At 41.3% G+C, this 18,960-nt stretch overlaps 2 protein-coding genes across 3 annotated transcripts in view; one reads left to right on the top strand and one right to left on the bottom strand.

Annotated features, from left to right (window-relative positions):
- Nucleotides 1–7,380, top strand: part of TMEM86A (transmembrane protein 86A) — a 50,155-nt gene extending 42,775 nt beyond the window's left edge. The window contains exon 3 of the mRNA XM_060768181.2: nt 2,915–7,380. Coding sequence (XP_060624164.1) covers nt 2,915–3,342 — 428 coding nt within the window. The 3' untranslated portion in view covers nt 3,343–7,380. The remainder of the gene's footprint in view (nt 1–2,914) is intronic.
- A 9,706-nt stretch (nt 7,381–17,086) lies between these two features.
- The window catches only part of IGSF22 (immunoglobulin superfamily member 22), a 45,583-nt gene continuing 43,709 nt past the window's right edge, over nt 17,087–18,960 (bottom strand). For both annotated transcript variants that reach the window (XM_067462616.1, XM_067462617.1), the window contains exon 23: nt 17,087–17,402. In XM_067462616.1, the coding sequence (XP_067318717.1) occupies nt 17,335–17,402 (68 nt within the window). In that variant the 3' untranslated portion in view covers nt 17,087–17,334. The remainder of the gene's footprint in view (nt 17,403–18,960) is intronic.

Genomic DNA, 18,960 nt, shown 5'->3' with positions numbered 1-18,960 from the left:
GCTGCTCTCTATTTAGAGCCTAAAGTTTCTCCAGCAAACAAAGAAGTAACCTTCCTTTACAAGGAGATGGACCGTGACATGTTGCCCCCAGGCAGAGCCTAGCTCATGTGAGCCAGGAAAGAAATCCTCACTGCACTACTTCACCTTGTGGGTAGAAGAGGAGTGACTGACTGCTCTAATCCTCACAAGGCCTTGAGTATTTGGATGATTGTAAATATTTTGCTGACCCGGCACTTGGCTGCCTTGCAAAGCCAATCTGGTTTGGCAAGCTGTACTCAGCCTGGAGAGTCACAGCTAAATCCCAAGAGGCAGGTGCTGTTCTTTTGCAGGTATGAGAAACCTTCTTGCTGGTGGAACTTTTTGAAGGTTCTGCATGAATTTGGAAATAATTCCTGTTTGATATGCCTTCTGTTAGCTTCAGGGCACCGTTTCAAAACTAGGCCATTTATCCTCCAATCCTTGCCACCAATTTGCACTGATTGGATGAACTTCAAATACTTTGAAGTTTGCTACCGCAGCAGCAAAAAACAGCTAAGAGGGTATTTTAGTTGTAGAAGTTAAAGCTTTTTTGCCCTCCTGTGATTATCCCCCTGCACACAAATTTGGGTATAACAAAGAAGGGCCAAACCATTGCAACTGGTGAGGTAAGAAAAATGGGGATCAGAGTATGCCAGAGATCCAGAGTGATGTAGTGGTTTGAGCATTGGACTAGGACTCTGGGTTGAAATCCACACTCAGCCACAGAAAGTCACTGGGTGACTTTGGGCAAGTCACACTCTTTCAGCCTTAGAGAAAGGCATTGACAAATGTCTTCCAAAGAAATCTTGTCAAGAAAACCCAAGAAGGAGATCTCCAAAAGTTGGAGTTGACTTGAAGACACATAACTGTAACACCAGAACGCACATGGTGGCCCTGCTCCCCTGTGGGTCAGGTGTAAGAAGTAGTGAATCATTTTAGATGGTTCTCTTGGAATTAAGACATATGGATTGACAAAACATCAGAATGATATCAGCATAAATAGAGTGTTATTGACATTATTGTTACAGTTTTATACCTTTGAACATTTTATGACTTATGGTGACCCTAATGTGAACTTATCATGGGGTTTTCTTGCAAGATTTCATAGATCCATAGAGCTGGAAGAGATCACAAGGCCAATCCAGTCCAACTCCCTGCCAGGAAGCAAGACACAATCAAAGTGTTCACAACAGATGACTATTTAAAAACCTCAAGAAAGAAAGACTCCAGTACCCTACAAGGCATATCTACTGTTGAACAGCTCTTACCATCAGGAAGCTCTTCCTAATGCTTAAGCAGAATCTATTTCCATGCAGGAGCAGAAAACAAGTTTGCTCCCTCCTCAATACAATATCCTTTTAAATATTTAAACATAGCTATCAAGTCCCCTCTGGATCTTATTTTTGACGAAATAAACAAAGCCAGGTCCTGAAGCCACTTACAAAACTTTCACCACTTTAGTTGCCCCTTCCTGGATATAGTCTAGCTTCTCCATATTCTTCTTGAATTGTAGTGCCCAGGACTGGACAAAGTGAGAATTTGGCTTTGTTTTCCTCTGAGGCAGAGAAGGAGAATGCCTTTACCAATGTTTCCCAGTTGGTTACTATAACTGAGCAGAGTTCAGAACCCTGTTCTCCAGAATCATTGTCCAACGCTCAAACCACAACACCATATTGGCTTTCGTAGACATTACAAAAAGTGACGCCACATGTAATTTCTAAGAAAAGCCAATTTATATATATTTCTCCAATAAAACCTGAATTGCTGATCACCAGACTTCTGTTCAATAACAATTGGCAGATTATGAAACCAAGATCATACTAATGATAACTATAGCAATGCTATCAACGTAGATGGATATTCACTGTTTTTTGTTTTTTGTTTGTAAAGGAGAGGGGCAGATGCCTTTGATACTCATAGTTGGGCCATAGTTATGTATAACAACATTGAGTTATTGTATAGAGCAGGGGTCTTCAGACTTTTTAAACAGAGGGCCAGGTCACAGTCCTTCAAACTGTTGGAGGGCCGGATTATAAATTGAGGAAAACATGCATGAATTCCTATGCACACTGCACTTATTTGTAGTGCAAAAAAAAAAAAAAACAACTTAAAATAATACAATAATTAAAATGAAGAACTTACTAGTATTTCAATGGGAAGTGTGGGCCTGTTTTTGGCTGATTATATAGAGTTGTTGTTGTTGTTGTTGTTGTGTGCTTTCAAGTCATTTCCGACTTAGGTTGACCCTGAGAGGGGGCCAGGTAAATGACCTTGGAGGGCCATACCTGGCCCCTGGGACTTAGTTTGAGGACCCCTGGTATAGAGTTATATTATAGAGTTGCTGGAGATAAGGGTGTCTGTGTGTATGTAAGTATGTGTTTTTAAGTCAACTGTCTGCATAAGGCAACCCCATGAATTTTATAGTCTTCTTAGGCAAGGAATAATCAGAGATGGACTCTGCACATTGAATTTAAAATTGCACAAGTCACGAACACATTGCCAGCCCTTATATGTATGTGTTGATTTCTGTAGGTTGTTCTGTTCCTATCTAAAAATAGGTCCTTTCACACAACACTGTTATAGCTATATGTTTCTATAAATTATCATGGTTCCATTCTGGAATTCGCAATTTAGGGGAGGGGTAGTTCCCTTGCCTCATTGAACTGCAAACCCTGTGAGTACATAGGATGAAGCCATGACAGTTAAAATAGAATCATTGTCTCTCTCTCGCAGTACATAGGCAATTTTGCTATGTACGTAACAGCACTCAGGAAATTAAGTCAGAGATGGAATATAAAATTCTCAGACATTTTCACGTTGCATTGTTGTAGCATTTCATTGGGCTCTAATTCAATCTTGATTTGTTTAGCTTTTGTTGATTTCCCTCTTTCCCCAGGTTTGCTGATGTTTGCCATCACACACATCCTGTATTCCTCAGCTTTTGGGATGAAGCCTTTAGATCTGAAATCGGGCCTGGTGATAGCCCTCATGTCCAGCTTCAGCTACACCTTCCTGTATAGCTACCTCTCGGGCCCCTTCACCTACCTGGTGGCGGTCTATGTTGCCTTGATTGGCTTCATGGGCTGGCGGGCCATGGCTGGAGTGCAGCTGTGCAACGATCTGTGGACATGGACCAAGCTCTCAGCCTGCATTGGTTCAGTCCTCTTCATGGTGTCAGATCTGACCATCGCTCTCAACAAATTCTGCTTTCCTGTGCCCTACTCACGGGTCATCATCATGGCCACTTACTATGCAGCTCAGATGCTTATTGCTCTTTCTGCTGTGGAGAGCCGGGACGAAGAGGTCTTCAAGAAGCAGAAGTAGACGGTGTTGACTGTACATCAGTCACAAACCCACAGACTCCGCTGAGGGGCACTAGAGCTGGATCTATCCAACTCTGAGGACAGTTCTGACGGTTTAGGTGAATCAGTGATCACAGACCTTTGCTTCCTCAAAGTGTTTTCTTTAGCATTAGCTGGCCCTCCTCCAGTTGGGTTTGCTGGAGTGTGGGTCCCACACTGGATGTTTAGATGGTTCCTGCAGAAATCTACTATATGATCTTCTCTGAATCCCCACCCCTGACCTGTGAAGTTGTGAGAGGCCTCTCAAATAATACATGGGATTTGTCTGATACTGAAGCTGGTGCTGGACATTCTAGAAGCAGGAGGCTCTTTTCAGAACTGTGTTTTTAAAAAGAAGGAAGGAAGAGGACAGAAGGAGAATGGACATTATATTGGGATTAAGAGCCTTACCTTCAACAGTGAATGTACAAGTCGTGGAAAGGAGCCTCGGTGCTGCTTGACCAAGCCCCTTTTCTTGTGCGCATTGTAGTACAACTGTGAAATTCTTGTGTTTCTACACAAGGGACCCCCCAGGGCTTGAACACCATGGGAGGACATAGGGGAGTTTGTATGGGTATTACAGCTTGTGCTATCCCTGGGAGAAATCAGTCTAAATTCCAGATTCATACAACCACTTATTTATAGGCCATTGAAAGCCTTTCTTCTGAATGTGAATTCTGTGGAGCCTCTGGCGTTCTGCAGACTTAAAAGCAACAGCAAAATGCAACAATATTCTCAGGCATGGGGTGGGCTGGGGAGATAGGAAATGGGTTCCTTTTATTCTTGTCTTCTTTAAAAAGCAGGTCATGCTATGCCATTGATTGGCTTTCTCTAGCAGATGACTTCCACCATGCATATTCTCTCTTTCCAGCACCCAAACATGGAACTGAGTAACAGTTTAAATATTCTCAAATGTCTCTATTACCAGATGCTTCACAATTGACCAAGTGGCCTAAAAAAGCCACCTGCTTGTCTGATCTGCTGTCATTGCTGTAGGAGGGTCTGGGAAGAACTGGGGGCGAACGTCTCTTCCCTACCCCTCCCATCTCCAACATCCCAAACAAAGCCAGTGGATAGAAAGAGGACACAACAGCAACAATTGCTTTCTGGTACTCTGGTCACTGTGAACAAAGGCTGTGTTATGGATCACTAACAAGTATTAACAAGTTGTCGCTTCTACCATGAGCTTGATGGACTATCAGGGAACAATATTTATTCAAAGTGGAGCCAATGGGCTTTCATGTATTTCTGCATGTGGCAAGTATATGTACCAGTTTTTATGGACACATGCACATCGATGTTAAGTTCACTTCCCCATTCTTTTCAACTCAAACTCTAGAGTTGCCAGGTGCCTTCAGGCCTACAGCTGCAATACAGGTCATACTTGCAAGTACAACAGCCCTTCCGCCAAAGTGCTGGAAGGATCAGTTAATGCACCACTTTCCCAAAGTCAATCATCTATTTTCACAGGGAAGCACTGAGCTCCTGTGGATCAATCTAGGAGAGAATTGTAATTTGTGGAAGCTGCATACTTTGCTGGGTGTCTAGGATGACAAATCAGGTCTCAACTGACCTGGCCTGGCCTGACCTGCAACAGTCTGTGTGGAGACCCTGTGTGCATCCCCTCATGGTCACTCATGAGATTTTTTTGTGGGGGGAGGGGGCAGAGGGAGAGTGTACTTCCTTATTAAACATAATATTTCTGATTTGATGAACTTCTCTTAACAATCTAGTATACAAAGAATGCTGAAGTATTTGTTTCTTTTTTAAACTGAATAGTCATTATATGCGTCTTACATTTAGATTCCACCCCTCCTGCGTTTTGCTTGCACTGTGCAGACAGACAGCTTTTCTTAAGTTTTGGTTATCTGTCAAAGCTCAGACACACACACCTTTTTAAAAAGAAGGTAATTCTTAGGGATGTTTCAAAAGCAGTGCTTGACATAATTCTAGCTTCCTGCACCCTTCAAAATATTCTTAGATAAAGTTGCATATAGCCACATCCTAGTATTAGAAATGCCCTACAACTCTGGTCTTCAAAATCTAGCTATGGGGCATTGCTTAGTAGAGTCCAGGTGGACTTACATTTGCCAAGGGTGTGTCCAACTCCATGAAGGGAGCTGTTCACTTATAAATGTGGAATGTGCATCAGTTGTGATGGCATGCCCAAGCCTTTGGGAAAAACGATAGTGTCTGGCTTTACTCGGGGGCCATCTGTATACCTTCTGTTAAGATTGAGACCCTTAACACACAGAGGCACTTTAGGCAAGGTGAAAAGATAACTAAAATGAGTTTACTGAAAACATGATTAATAAAGGCTTAACTTCACCTTGGACTATTATATGGTAACTTAAAACAGTACATTACAAAAGGAGCCTTTGCTGGCTGCAATCATCTCTATAGAGTCTTCTGTCTCTGGTGCAAAGCGATGGTTTACAAGCTGTTGCTTACAAGTTGTCTCAATCCTCTTTTTTGTGAAGCTTAAGCTGGTCAAAAGCTTCTGTTGTCACTGGGACTGGTGGTATAGAAATACTGTTGAATGAAGGTGCTAAGGATGCCTGTTTTGTTTTGTTTTTTTGGATTGCATCAGCCTAGGATTGCCAAACAATTCCCAAGCCTCTGTTCTCTGTAGCTCTGTTGCAGGAAAAGGAGGGAGTCCAGCAAAGGAGCTCTATACACTAGTCTCTATGGTTTTATGCTCCACCCAAAACTAATACAAAGAAAGGTATCCACACTATTGGGAAAACCTATAAACGGGAGGAGGGGAAAAGGCAGAGCTAAGACTTCACCTCAATATTGAGATCCTATTTATGCTACCCACTTATATTGTTCTTGTACCACTTCCATTGCCATAGTGTTTCCCTAGGATATTTTTGGTTGTATTGTTTTAATCTACTGCTGTAAACCGCTCCGAGCCAAATTGGGAGTGGCGGTATACAAGTCAAGCCAAGTAAATAAATAAATAAATAAATAAATAAATAAATAAATAAAGCCCAAGGAGTGAAAATAGATTACATCAATATACGTGTGTACTTAAGGTAAACATTGAAAGCTGCTGCAGGCTACAATTCCTATTGCAAGGGCTAGGACTCATGGTGCCCACAAGATCCTATAGAATTGCAAGGCACATCAGCTCTAGCCAGCAGGCCAATGGTGGCAAACATTGGGAATTTCAGCTCAACCTTATCTGGAAGAGTCCTCCTCTTGCTCCATGGATTGTAGAATGCTGGATTCTGGAAGATGAAACCTTTCAGATTTTCTACTAGAGGTCAGGCAGAAACCTGTTTCAGTTTTAGACTAAAAGTGCCAGTAAGGACCGCAATGGTGTTTCAATCTAGTCTTGATTCTCTCTCTCTCTTTAGTTCTGATGCTGAAAGTATTGAGCTAATAAACTGCAGAACAACTGACCAGGAAAGCTGTGAAAAAAATACCATTGAGGGAAGTTTGTGCCTACTATTTGATCTATCAGGTTGTAATTGATGCCTTTTCATTCTGTTCCATTTCTCGTTACACGCATGTAGACTTACATCCCTGAATGCTTAGTATCCTATGTCAATTGAATCTATGTGGGATTATTTTCTTATACAGAACCCTATATGAAGAATCAACAGCAACAGTTCGCCATTTCTTCTATGGTATATTTGGCTGTGAATTTAGGACTACTTCAAAGACATACCCATGTTAATCTGTTTTAGTTGGAGATGTAAAAGAATCCTTTCAGACTTAACTGGGAAGATGACATTTTCTAGCATGACAAGGTTTTTGCGGATAGACCCCAATTCACCAGATGCAACACTCTTTGAGTGCTAGAATTGAGGACTGAGTTGGTTACACTTTGTGTAATGTGCTACATGGATGCAATTCAACTTTTTGGGAGCTTATTGGGGGAGGTAGCATCTTGCCAAGGCTCCCCTAATTCTTATAAAATTTAAAGGGATACCTCTTTAAAAAAATTCCTGATCAAGCCACTTTGAGTCTCTATATTGGGATAATGGCATAATAAAAATCTATATAAAAGTCACATTATGTATGTTTATATGTTTATATATTTGAACCACAAATGCTCCTACATGGCATGATGGATCTGGACCAAACTTGGTACACATATCCTTCATGGTCCAACTTAAAATACTGGTGGGGTGGGGTGGGGGTGGGGGTGGGGACAGAGGATGATGAGAGTTGTAGTTCCATCACTTCAGAAGAGCTATATGAATCCCACTAATGATGAATCTGGACCAGACATGGCTTACATTCCCATCATGAGCAACTTAAAATCTTGGGTTTTTTTTAGTGGGGATAACAAACGATGATGGGAGTCATAATCCACATCTGGAGAGTCACATCATGGCCACTCCTGATGAATCTGGACCAAATATTGATGCTGTATGCATATCATGACCAAAATGCTCATTATGACCAAAATAAAATAGTGGAGGGCTTTTTTTTGGGGGGTGGGGGGGTGGGTTAGAAGATAAGGGAAGTTGTAGTACACCCATATCCAGAGAGGCATGTGAATCCCACCAACAATGGATCTGAACCAAACTTGGCACACATACCCATTGTACTGGCAGTCCTTGAGGTGTGCGCAGAGGAAGAGGGAAGATGTAGTCCACCCAAATTCAGAGAGCCACGTGAAGCCAACCCACCATGAATCGGGACCAAATGTGACACACATATCCATCATGACCAAATTAAAATACTGGCAGGGTTTGGGGGCATGGCATATGATGATGGGAGTTGTAATCCACCCAAACAAAGAGAGCTATGTGATTGGGACCAAACTTAGTACACATACTCTTCATGATCAAACAAAAAGCTTCAGGTAGTACAATCCCTGGCATTTTTGGGTTAAATTAGAGAACTGCTTCCCAAAGCAACTGCCAGTCAGATCTCACTGTAGGCCAGATTAAGGCAATTTTGTAAACCTCTAGAAAATGCTAGACTGCAATGCTCAGCCTCAGCATAGCCAATGCTCAGCATAGCCAATGCTCAGCATAGCCAATGGTGAGAGATGTTAGCATTCTGTGTTAAAGAACACCAAGAGGTCACAAGTTGCCCCCCCCCCCCGAGTAAGTGTTGTGCAGGGTTGCAGTTAGACTCACTTGGAGACTATGTTGCAATATTACATATCCAAACTTCCATTATTTCCACACCTTTTTTGAAAGGTTTCTATGAAAATGTTCCAGTTTGCATCCAATTTCCACACCTTCTTTGAAAGGGTTCCAGCTGATCCCAAAATCAGAAAGCAAAGAGCGAGCATTTCTGCTTGAATAAGTTGAGCAAATGGTTCTTTAGACTGGGCCTTGCTGGGGGGGAAATTAATCCCTAACGCTGCTCTGGGTTCTGTTCTCTTCTGGGGTCTTTTTAGCTTGCTTGCTTGCTTCAGTAATAAGTGCCATGCAACACACCCCAAATGGGTGAGTTTTTCCTTAGCTGTCTGCTGGCTATTAGCACCCATTTCTCCATCCAGATGCTAAGCAGATTTCATACCCACTGCTTTCTCTACGGTTATTACCAAAGTGGCATTTCTTCTCTCCAAAGAGCTGCCAAAGGCTCTCTTTTTAAATGTGTGTCTTTTATTTAAATGAATACCAGCTCCACATAATAGAACTGTTGACCTCTTTTCCCTCAATTCAGCCCACCAGTTACACAAGTCTCTAACATTTTCTATAGAATAGCTCTACTTCCTCCTCTGTGCCTCACAGTTTGATGTGAAGGCATCTTCTTTTTAAAGATCACAGGGAGTGCTGGCATAAAATGGTTCCTAGGAATAATTGGTTTCCTTCAGTTCTAATGGGAAGGAATCTCATTAAAATTAAATTCAGTATTTTTTGCATTCATTATGGGAAAGTAAAAGAAAAATGGATCATAGATCACATATGAAGATTTGAAGGAAAACTTTGTTAAAACAAAAATTGAGCAAGATTTTAATTTGCATGTAATGGGTATATACTTTTGCTGCAGTTAGATAAAGGTCTGTTTTTTTGGGGTTTTTTGCTTTTAAGTCAACTTTTTTATCATGTCAGAGATGAATTGGAATCGCTTCAGGTGTGAGAGAATTGCCCATCTGCAACACTGCCCAGTGGATGCCCAGATGTGTTATCCTGTAGGAGGTTTCTCTCATGTCCCTGCATGGGAAGCTGGAGCTGACAGATGGGAGCTCACCCTGTCTCACAAATTTGAATCAGGTCTTCAGGTCAGCAGTTCAGCCAACACAAGGGTTTAACCCAATGCACCTCTGATTTATGGTGATCTTATCACTGTGTTTTCTTGGTAAGATTTGTTTGGAGGTGGGTTGCCATTCCCTTTTTCTGAAGCTGAGGGAGTGTGACTTGCCCAAGGCTGTACCATGGACTTCCGTGGCTGAATGGGGACTTCTGATCTTCTAGAGTCGAAATTAAGCATTCCATTTTATAGAAAATGGTAGGTTTCTCACTATACACTATTAACAAGCCTCATGGAGCTATTTCACCTTTTTCTTAATTGATTTTTTTCTAGTAAGAGAAAATTATGGAAGAAGCAAGGTGAAAAGGCAGCTAATTGAAAATATCATTTGTACTTCTTTTGAACTTGCATCAATGGGATGATGCCATTGTCAAGACTTTGCCTGAAAGCTCCCTACACCAGTGGTAATGACTTGTGGCTGCCATGTTAAGGGGTATGGGATATCTTTCAGGTTTTAATTCTGACTTGAAATAAATTAGCCAAGGTACTGAAGCTGTGGAAAGATCAGGTTCAGCACTAGCAGGCTTTTGTTCTATTTTGATGTGTACACACACACCACTATAGCCAAAGTCCTACTAAAGTCCACATCTCCACATGCCCAGTTGGTATTCCCTACTGCCTGGCATGCACCGGGGGGGGGGGGGCACCTCCCTGTTGCTCTGACCAGGACGAAGGGAGGAAAGGGGAGAGGAAATTGAGACCACTGAGAAGCTGCTAGTCTCGATCATGAAGAAAAAGAATGAGGGTGTACGTTCAAATGGAATGCACCTGCCTTTTTCTAAATGCTCAGAGCAGCCAAATATTTATGGCCTGGTTTGCCTTGTCCCTCCCTTCTTTCCCCATGGGGAAATGACAAATCTGTTGACAGTGTGAGGTTTTTGGATGGTGTGTAAGGGCAAAGAATAGCCCTCTGTACCTTGTCCAAAAAAGAACTTGGGTGTATGTAAGTCATCAAAAGGATGCCAGGCTATCTATCTATCTTTCTATCTATCTGTCTGTCTGTCTGTCTGTGTGTGTGTATGCATATATGTATAGACACACACACACACATATATACATATACATATATACATACACATACACAGAGAGAGAGAGAGAGAGAGAGAGAGAGAATAAAATGGGGTTGAGGAGAAAATAAATAGTGGTTGTTCCAAATGTACATTCTTGTCATGGCTCCAGTGACTTTATAACTTGTTGAATGAGTGCCTGCTGTGTTGTTGCTTCTGGATGTCATGAAACCAGATAAGGAGCAATTGGCAACAAGGCTAGGAGGGGTCCTTAAAAATTTGAAGAGGTGTTCACAGAACTATGAGAAGGTCTGATGAACTTGAATGAAAGACCTGGTTCAAAATAACGCAAGGATGAATAATCTCTTGGGCTTTAATGCTGTTGCATAATATGGTCAGCATATCATTCATGTGAGAATCTGTGTCTGGTTTGGGCAAAATGGCCATAAGAGGATTGAGCAATGTGGCATCTTCATTCATCCAGCCTGTTTATCTGTTGGCCCCACCATGACCTCAGCCCCTTGTGGGACTGATAGGATAGTCCAGTAAATCTCATGCCTAGTTTTTGCCAAGTAGCTTCTATTTTGGAAAATTAGTGCAGAAATAATGTCCACATTGTGTACTTTTCCGATTAGATGGATGGGAACCTAGAGTTTCAGAGAAATAAAGGTGACAATCACTACAAAGTTGTATTTAAAAATTCCTTTGAAGAAAGCCCTTTGCTCTGAACAAGGCTTAAAAATCAATTTGCCAGGAACAGATGGTGAGTTCAAATGTGTGGTCATAGGCCCTGAGTAATGTATTGTAAATTGGCATTTTCTTTTTAAAGCAAGTGTGTGCATGCATGTATGTGCTCATGTGTCTGGACAGACATTTACTAGATGATTTCACACACTTGTGTTGTTAGGTTGTTTCCACCATAGAGGGTAAGCTACACGGAGACTTTTCACTCCAGCCACTGGAGAAGAACTAAAACAATGAAAAGTTGATGAAAAGTCTTGGGGGCAATGTAATTCTGCTTTGGCTGAACTCCTGTGCCGGCAGGACTGAAGACAGACAGGTCACAGGTTCAAATCTGGGGAGAGCGCGGATGAGCTCCCTCTATCAGCTCCAGCTCCTCATGCGGGGACATGAGAGAAGCCTCCCACAAGGATGTTAAAACATCACAACATCTGGGCATCCCCTGGACAACATCCTTGCAGACTGCCAATTATCTCACACCAGAAGCAACTTGCATTTTCTCAAGTTGCTCCTGACACAACCAAAAAAAAAATCTAGATAAATAAAAGTCTCACTAATTATTCTTTTTTGTTTTTGAAAGAATTTTTTTTTGCATTAGGAGGAAAATTCTGAGTAAATGTTTTTGTATCTGACTCAATTTCTCTGCACAGTGTTCATTCTCTTTTCAGGGAATTTAACTTCCTTCACATCTAGATACTCCATTTTATATGTGCATGTGTGTGTGTGTGGGGAGGGGGCCGGGTTCATAGACAAATGTTTCCTTAAGCTCAATTTAATTAGTGGTATTTAACACCCCACTCCAATGCTACTATTTATGCATAATCTTGGATTGAGAGTTCATAAGAAATTAGGTAAAAGTATTCCATATATTGACTGAGGGGGGAAAATGTCATATAATTCAGCACGTTAAAATAACATTTCATATCTTGTTTCTATGTGCACATCACCACCCAGCTGTTGTTTCTTTATGAGCAAAAGGATGTTGTGAGACTGTGATGGAAGAAAGCAACATCTTGCAGATGGGATGTGAGGACTGGTGTCCTATATCACCCAACAGAATGTAGTGGTTCACCACATGGTTCTGCAGCCTGGTGGGAAGGTACCTTTGAAGTACCAGCTCTAAGACATTTATTCTCCGAAGGCCTGGGACTTCAGGAAATCTATATCGCCCAACAGAATGTTGATGACCTCTTTTTTTCTCCAAGCTATTGTTACTGGGAGTTGCCAAAGTGTTCCCACTATCCTCTCCTCCATAACGAGGTGGAAAGAGGTGTTGGGTAACTCCTTCTAAAGTGTCCAGCAAAATGCATTCTACTATAACCCCAGATTTTACAAGCATTTGTCACTCCAAGACTCTGGCCATCGAATTTAGCTGTGAGGAATTCCAGATATCCATTTCCTTTCCTTTTTTCATCATCACCATTAATCATGTGAGCTGCAAATTGGTCTGGGTGTTGGACTATGACTCCAGAGACTAGGGTTCAAATATTCGCTTGGCCATGAAAACCCACTGTTGACCCTAGGCAAGTTAACACTGTTATATTTCAGAAAACCCTTTGATAAGGTCACCATAAGTTGAAAACATACACTACGAAATTAATAACCATTTCACCATCGTAGAAACACATCTTATGTTCCAGTGCCCAGTTAATGTACTAGTCACATCAAAACTAAACATTGTCATATGGATCAAAATATCATAGACCTGCAGTGAAAACTATGTAACTTTGAATTCCGAGGCAAACACAATGTGAATGTTACAATCTTCCATTCTGAGTTTGTTTTCCTCTTATGTTCAGTATAGGGAATATTTTGTAGTGTATTTTCTATTAAATGTACAGCATCCTACATGCATATAGATATATTACAAATTAAACATCTCTGGCCAAAACGCAAAGATCGTTTGATGGATTTTTCTTTTTGTTGTTGCTTATTTGCGCTTAAAGCAGAGGTGGGAGAAGTCCAGCTTTCTTGTGAAAACAAAGTTCTGGGACTTATTTGGGTGTTGGGAATTCAGCACCATGGATAGTTCATTTAATGCTTGGCAGTGGTTCCCAACTTTTTTTTGACCAGGGACAACTTGAACAGGAACCACTCTCCAACGTTAGTACCCAAAGGGTTATGAATCAGTTTTTGGTGAACTTAAGATTCAGTTCGGTTATTTGGGATGCTGATTCAGAAAATTGCATTGGATAGACCACATGAGCTCGAGTTTCTGATACAGAATATATGCCATCCAGTAGTCGCCATCTGCTTGCCCACAGAAAACCATATTTAATAATCTAGAGCTGATGTGGTAGTAGTAATCTTTTGTGGGTAGTCAGCCTCTCCCCTCCTGACATCTCTGTTGCCTTGGCATGATAACGGGGTTTCGCAAAACTAGTTACTCTCATTGCTGTGTGGTTTCGAGGCAACAGTGTAGTACTGGTGAGGCCGCAGACAACTGGTGGTCCATTGACCACAGGTTGGGAACCACTGGATCAAAGCTCATAGTGGATTAATTCCTTTGACATGGAAGTCAACAGTGCCATTGCATATGTATAATCAGTGGAAGAAGATCTATACCTTTCACAAGTACACCAGTGACTGGAAACATATGACTCTTGGTCAGGGCTGACAGATGTTACAGTTCAACAGTGTCTGGAAAATTACATAATCTCCATCTCCATTGTATATTAGTAAATGGAAGTGTAACTATGTGAACAATCCATAAGACTTTCATGTATCCAAGTAACAGTAGTCCACTGATCGTGACCTGGTGACCATCGTGATTTTAAGGAGAGTGTGTGAAATACAGATGTGCAAGATGTGCAAATTGGCTCTGATTTTGCAGCTTATGTGTTGCTATGGCAACATTTAATAGTGAATGAATGTTCTTTCCAGGATTTAAATGCATGATATCATGAATGGAATTCAAGGATGCAAGTTGAGTGCCTAGTCTTCCAATATCAGATTAGTACGCAGCATGACTAAACCACTTCACTGGTAGCTGAGCATCCTCTTAGGGTTATGCTTACCTAAATTCCCTTGCACCTGCAGGTGTACTTTTTTGCCAATGTGTGATATCCAAATGTAGCGGAGGGTTCTGAAAGTGGAATTATGCATGTGTTCCATTGCATTTTGTTGCAAATTTCACACTGTGGATGGCACATGGGTTTTTTTTTAATCAATTGATTGCATTTAGTTGTGTTAACATTGCAATACTGTGACAAGCTGACATAGTATAACCAATGCATGCTTCTGGGAGCATAACGTTATGATAAATCTTCCCAATGCAGGCTCTCAGCCATTGGTATCTTGGGGGGATTCATTTGCATAGCTATGTACTAAAACTGGTTTATCTTCACAGCTATACATACTTAAAAACCATGGTGACAGACCTTAAAGAATTTCCTTAAACACACATAAAACCAAAGTGCCGAAACCCTACTGAGTTAATGATGGCAAGAATTTCTGTTAGTTGAATTCACAAACCAGGGGCCCTTTTACACAACATAGTTAAAGCAAGTGATTTCACTTTAATTGTTTTGGTTCCATCTTTTGGAACCCTTGTTCTTGCAGTGTATGCAGGCATATTTGCTGTTCTTCTGGCACCTCCCCAAACTACATATCCCAGATTCCATGGGTTGGAGCCATGACAATTAGGGTGGAATCATCATGCTGCAACGGTGGAGTAAGAAAGAGCTAACTGGAATTGGAATTAAGCTGATGATAAATGGGCTCCAAATGTCCTGCTTTAACTTTTTATAATGGTTCAGACAGATAGTGTCATAACTTTTGTCCTTGAAATGATATCTGGAAAATTCATTTAGAGCCAAGCTGGGGACTTTGGCTCTAAATATTACACATTCCAATCAATAAACCATAAACCTAGCAGCGGTTAAATAATTGTTTCATTGATTCCGAATGAGCAAAACTAAGCCAAGAAAACCCATTATATCAAGAATAGTCGAAAAAAATTGTATCAAGGGATCTGAGGAAGGAAGGATTAAGAACAAGGTCATGAGTGACCTTGAAAGTTGGAGGATTGGAGGCCAAGGACTTCTCTGGGTTAGTTTAGCCTGTACCAATTTCCATTTAGTACAAAATCATAGCAGTGGTGGGAATGGAGTCACTCAGACCCACTGGCCCAACTTTTAACATCTTTATCAGAGGCTTCGGTGGGCTGTCCACCTTTGAATAGGCTACTATGGACAGGGATTTTATCATGTTGGGGCCTTGTTTATGGTATTCTGTCCCCTCTTCTGTTCATCCCTGATTAATTTTAAATGCCAATTAAAACTATTATGAGATACATGAGAGCTCAGTGATGCTTACTGAGCACTCACTAATGGAATGTTGCTGTTGTTGTGCGACAGTTACTGATGTGAATATGATTTGTATTGCTATGTTCTGGCTGTATTCTGCCAGAATGAGAGATTAAATGATTGTGGTAAAGCATCTTGAAGAGTGAGGTTAGATGGGGTAAGATGTACAAAATACACACATTTAATTCAGTTATATATCAATGCAACAAACCACAGTATTTCAAAAATATGGATGGTTCTTTGCCCAGAAGAATATGACATATATACCTGGAGAAACGGGGTATACAAGTGAAAATAATAATAATAATAATAATAATAATAATAATAATAATAATAATGTTGATACTCTAATTATAATTTCATTCAAGTTGATACTCTGATGATACTTTCATGAAAACCAGTTTAAATACAATGCACAGCTGTTGGCTTTTTGGTTTTGGGATGTTGTCTAAATAGTCTTACTGAAATATAGTTGAAATGGTTAGTCTTCCACCACACCAAGGGTGGTGGGGTGCATTCCTAAACTATTTGGGCCCAACCTATCTCCATGATCGCTTCTCCCCCCATGAACTGATGTGGACTCGTAGATCTACCGGGAAGGCCCTCCTCTCGCTCCCACTACCATCCCAAGCATGGTTGGTGGAGACGAGGGAGAGGGCCTTCTCAGTGGTGGCCCCCCACCTTTGGAACACCCTCCCCAGCAAGATAAGAGAGACCCCATCTCTATCCTACTTCCGCAGGGACCTGGTTACAGTAGGCCTTTGAAAGTGAATAGCTGTAGGCCCTGCCCTAGCCATCAGCTAGGACACTGCTCTGTACTTTACCCACTTCCCTGGTCCTATGCTACCCTGTGGTACTAGCCCTGGTCCAGCCCCCCTATAGCTGTCCAGCGGGCCTTGGAAATGAGTAGCCCCAGGCCCTACCCTGCTCTGCACTTTTCCCACTCCCCTAGCTCTATGTTACTTCATTGCACTAGCCCTGGCCCAGCCCTCTCATAGTGTCTAGGCCCACTCTGAAATTCTGTCCATTGGTAGTACAAAGTTTGCCCAATGGAATGGTATTGGAACTGCTTTTTAAATTGTATATTATTCTTCTAATAGGATTATGTTTATGTTTTAAAATGGTTATTTTATATGTTTTTGTTGGGAACTGAATGTTTTGCTTGCTGGAAACTGCCCTGAATCCCCTCGGGGAGATAGAACTGTATACAAATTATTATTATTATTATTATTAAGAAATTTTACTTTGCTCCTCGGAAAACAGTATTTTTATTATGTGTGTAATGCAGCTGTGAGAGTGTAGTATTCTACAATAAAATATCACTATTGGTTGATGCAAAAACATTAGAAGAATGGATACTGGATGCCATTTCTCTTTCAGTGGCTTTAAGTAATATGATTGAGATGGAACCAAAAGAAAAAGAAAAAAAGACAAAAGAAAAGGTTGCATGTATGTGACTCCTTTTAAATTTCCAGCGTAAGGTCTCTTTAAATATTGGCAATATTGTTATTTATTATAACTTCTGACATCTGAAAACTTTGGAAGCAAAACTACTGTCCCTGGGAAAGAATTTAAAGCAAAGGGACTTTGCACCAGCATCTCATCTGCTGCTTAAGCCATGCACAAGCAAACAAAAACATCTGAATTACTCCAAACACTGAGCTGAATTTATAACATGTTTTCTGTCCACGCTGTTCACATGAGGTGTTTTGACTTCTGCATGCTGGCAGTCACTGAATCCAGAAGGTGTTTATCATCTTTATCTAAAAAGGAAAAACAATTAAAAATATTAACACATGCTACATGGAAACTCACTGAATGACCTTAGGTGAATCACATACTCTCAGCCTCAGAAAATCTTGTGTGAGATTCATCTTAGGGTTGCTATAAGTCAGAAATGACTTGAAGGCACAAAAAACAACACTTGGCTAAGCTTTTAGAAAATTACCCGGTCAAGATCTAAGGGCAGGCATGCAGCAATTGAAGAAGCACCATCTGATGGGAATATCTTTTCTATTATAAAAGAGCTTCAGACATAACCAAGTGACCAATGCAATTAAGGCATTAGTTCTTTGTTGCTGTTCTCCATCATTTTTTTTTGGGGGGGGGGGGTGTTGGTTTGTGAAATGAGCCTGATAAGACAAGGGCAAACTATTTCCCTGGTGACAAACTTGCTGGTTCAGTTTGGATTATTACAGCACAAAGATGTAAAGCTGCTATAAAGCAGGTTCAGAATAAGCAAATATTTTAAAAGGTCTAGAAACCACAGGTGTCCAACTGTGGAAGGAGTGAGGTCCATTCCCCCTTTATGCTCCCTCAATGGTCCAAACCAGGCATGGGCAAACTTTGGCCCTCCAGGTGTTTTGGACCATAATTCCCACAATTCCTAACAGCCTACTGGCTGAAGTACCTGAAGGGCCAAAGTTTGCCCACGCCTGGTTCACACCATTCAATTCTAGCACACTGAAAGTGACATTGCATCACATTTGCCTTTTGGCCCAATCTGCAGACTTTTGCCAGGTTTTATTGGAGGGGAGGGGGCAGTGTTGCTGCATTTTTTGGCAGGTTTGGGGTGCATTGGGCCAGTTCAGGAGCAAAACGTTGCCTGGAAAGTAGTGTGATTTTTTAAAGGATGTGATTTGGGACATTTTCAGGGGCCACATTTTTGTATCCCAATGACCACATGGCTCATGGGTTGCACTTTGCTCAGCCCTATTCTGAAGTCCCCTTTTGGCTATAACCTTCAAAACAGAGGCTGAACGTCTACTGGATGTTGGTGGAGAATCACCTTCCACCAATGCACTTCTGCCTGGCGCATGGGTTCTGAGGGGCACATCCTTACAATCAATCAGTATCTGGGGTAAAGAGGATTCCTGGTTATGAAACAGCTGGAAAAAAGGAAATGCATCCAGACTTTGTCACAGATATCTTCTGGAAGCTCCAGTCTCCAGTAATTGGAGGGCCCTCTGGTGTTAGTGAGCTGTAGTTGTATGTGTGTGTATTATTGCACAAAAGTATGATCATAAAGTACAATGGAAGGTGAGGCCAGCATATGTTGCCAACAGAATTCTGGCCAGATACCCCCACATTTCAACACACAAGTGATGTTATTATATGTATGTTTGTCAGAAACTTCTTATTACGTAGTGACTCACCATCCAATTGTGTAATAATCTATTAAGGCTGAGGTTGTAAACATCCACTTAAGCCTACAGTCCTGACAGTAAGACCCACCTAATTTAATGAGGTTTACTTTTGAAAATAGATTTATTTACCTTTCTCCTAATGTGGGATCCAAAGTAAAGAACTGCACAGCAAATC

Source organism: Anolis sagrei, chromosome 1 (assembly GCF_037176765.1).
Source record: "Anolis sagrei isolate rAnoSag1 chromosome 1, rAnoSag1.mat, whole genome shotgun sequence".
NCBI classification, from domain to species: Eukaryota; Metazoa; Chordata; class Lepidosauria; order Squamata; family Dactyloidae; genus Anolis; species Anolis sagrei.
Note: the sequence above shows the minus strand (reverse complement) of the source record. Positions and strands in the feature narration are given on the sequence as shown.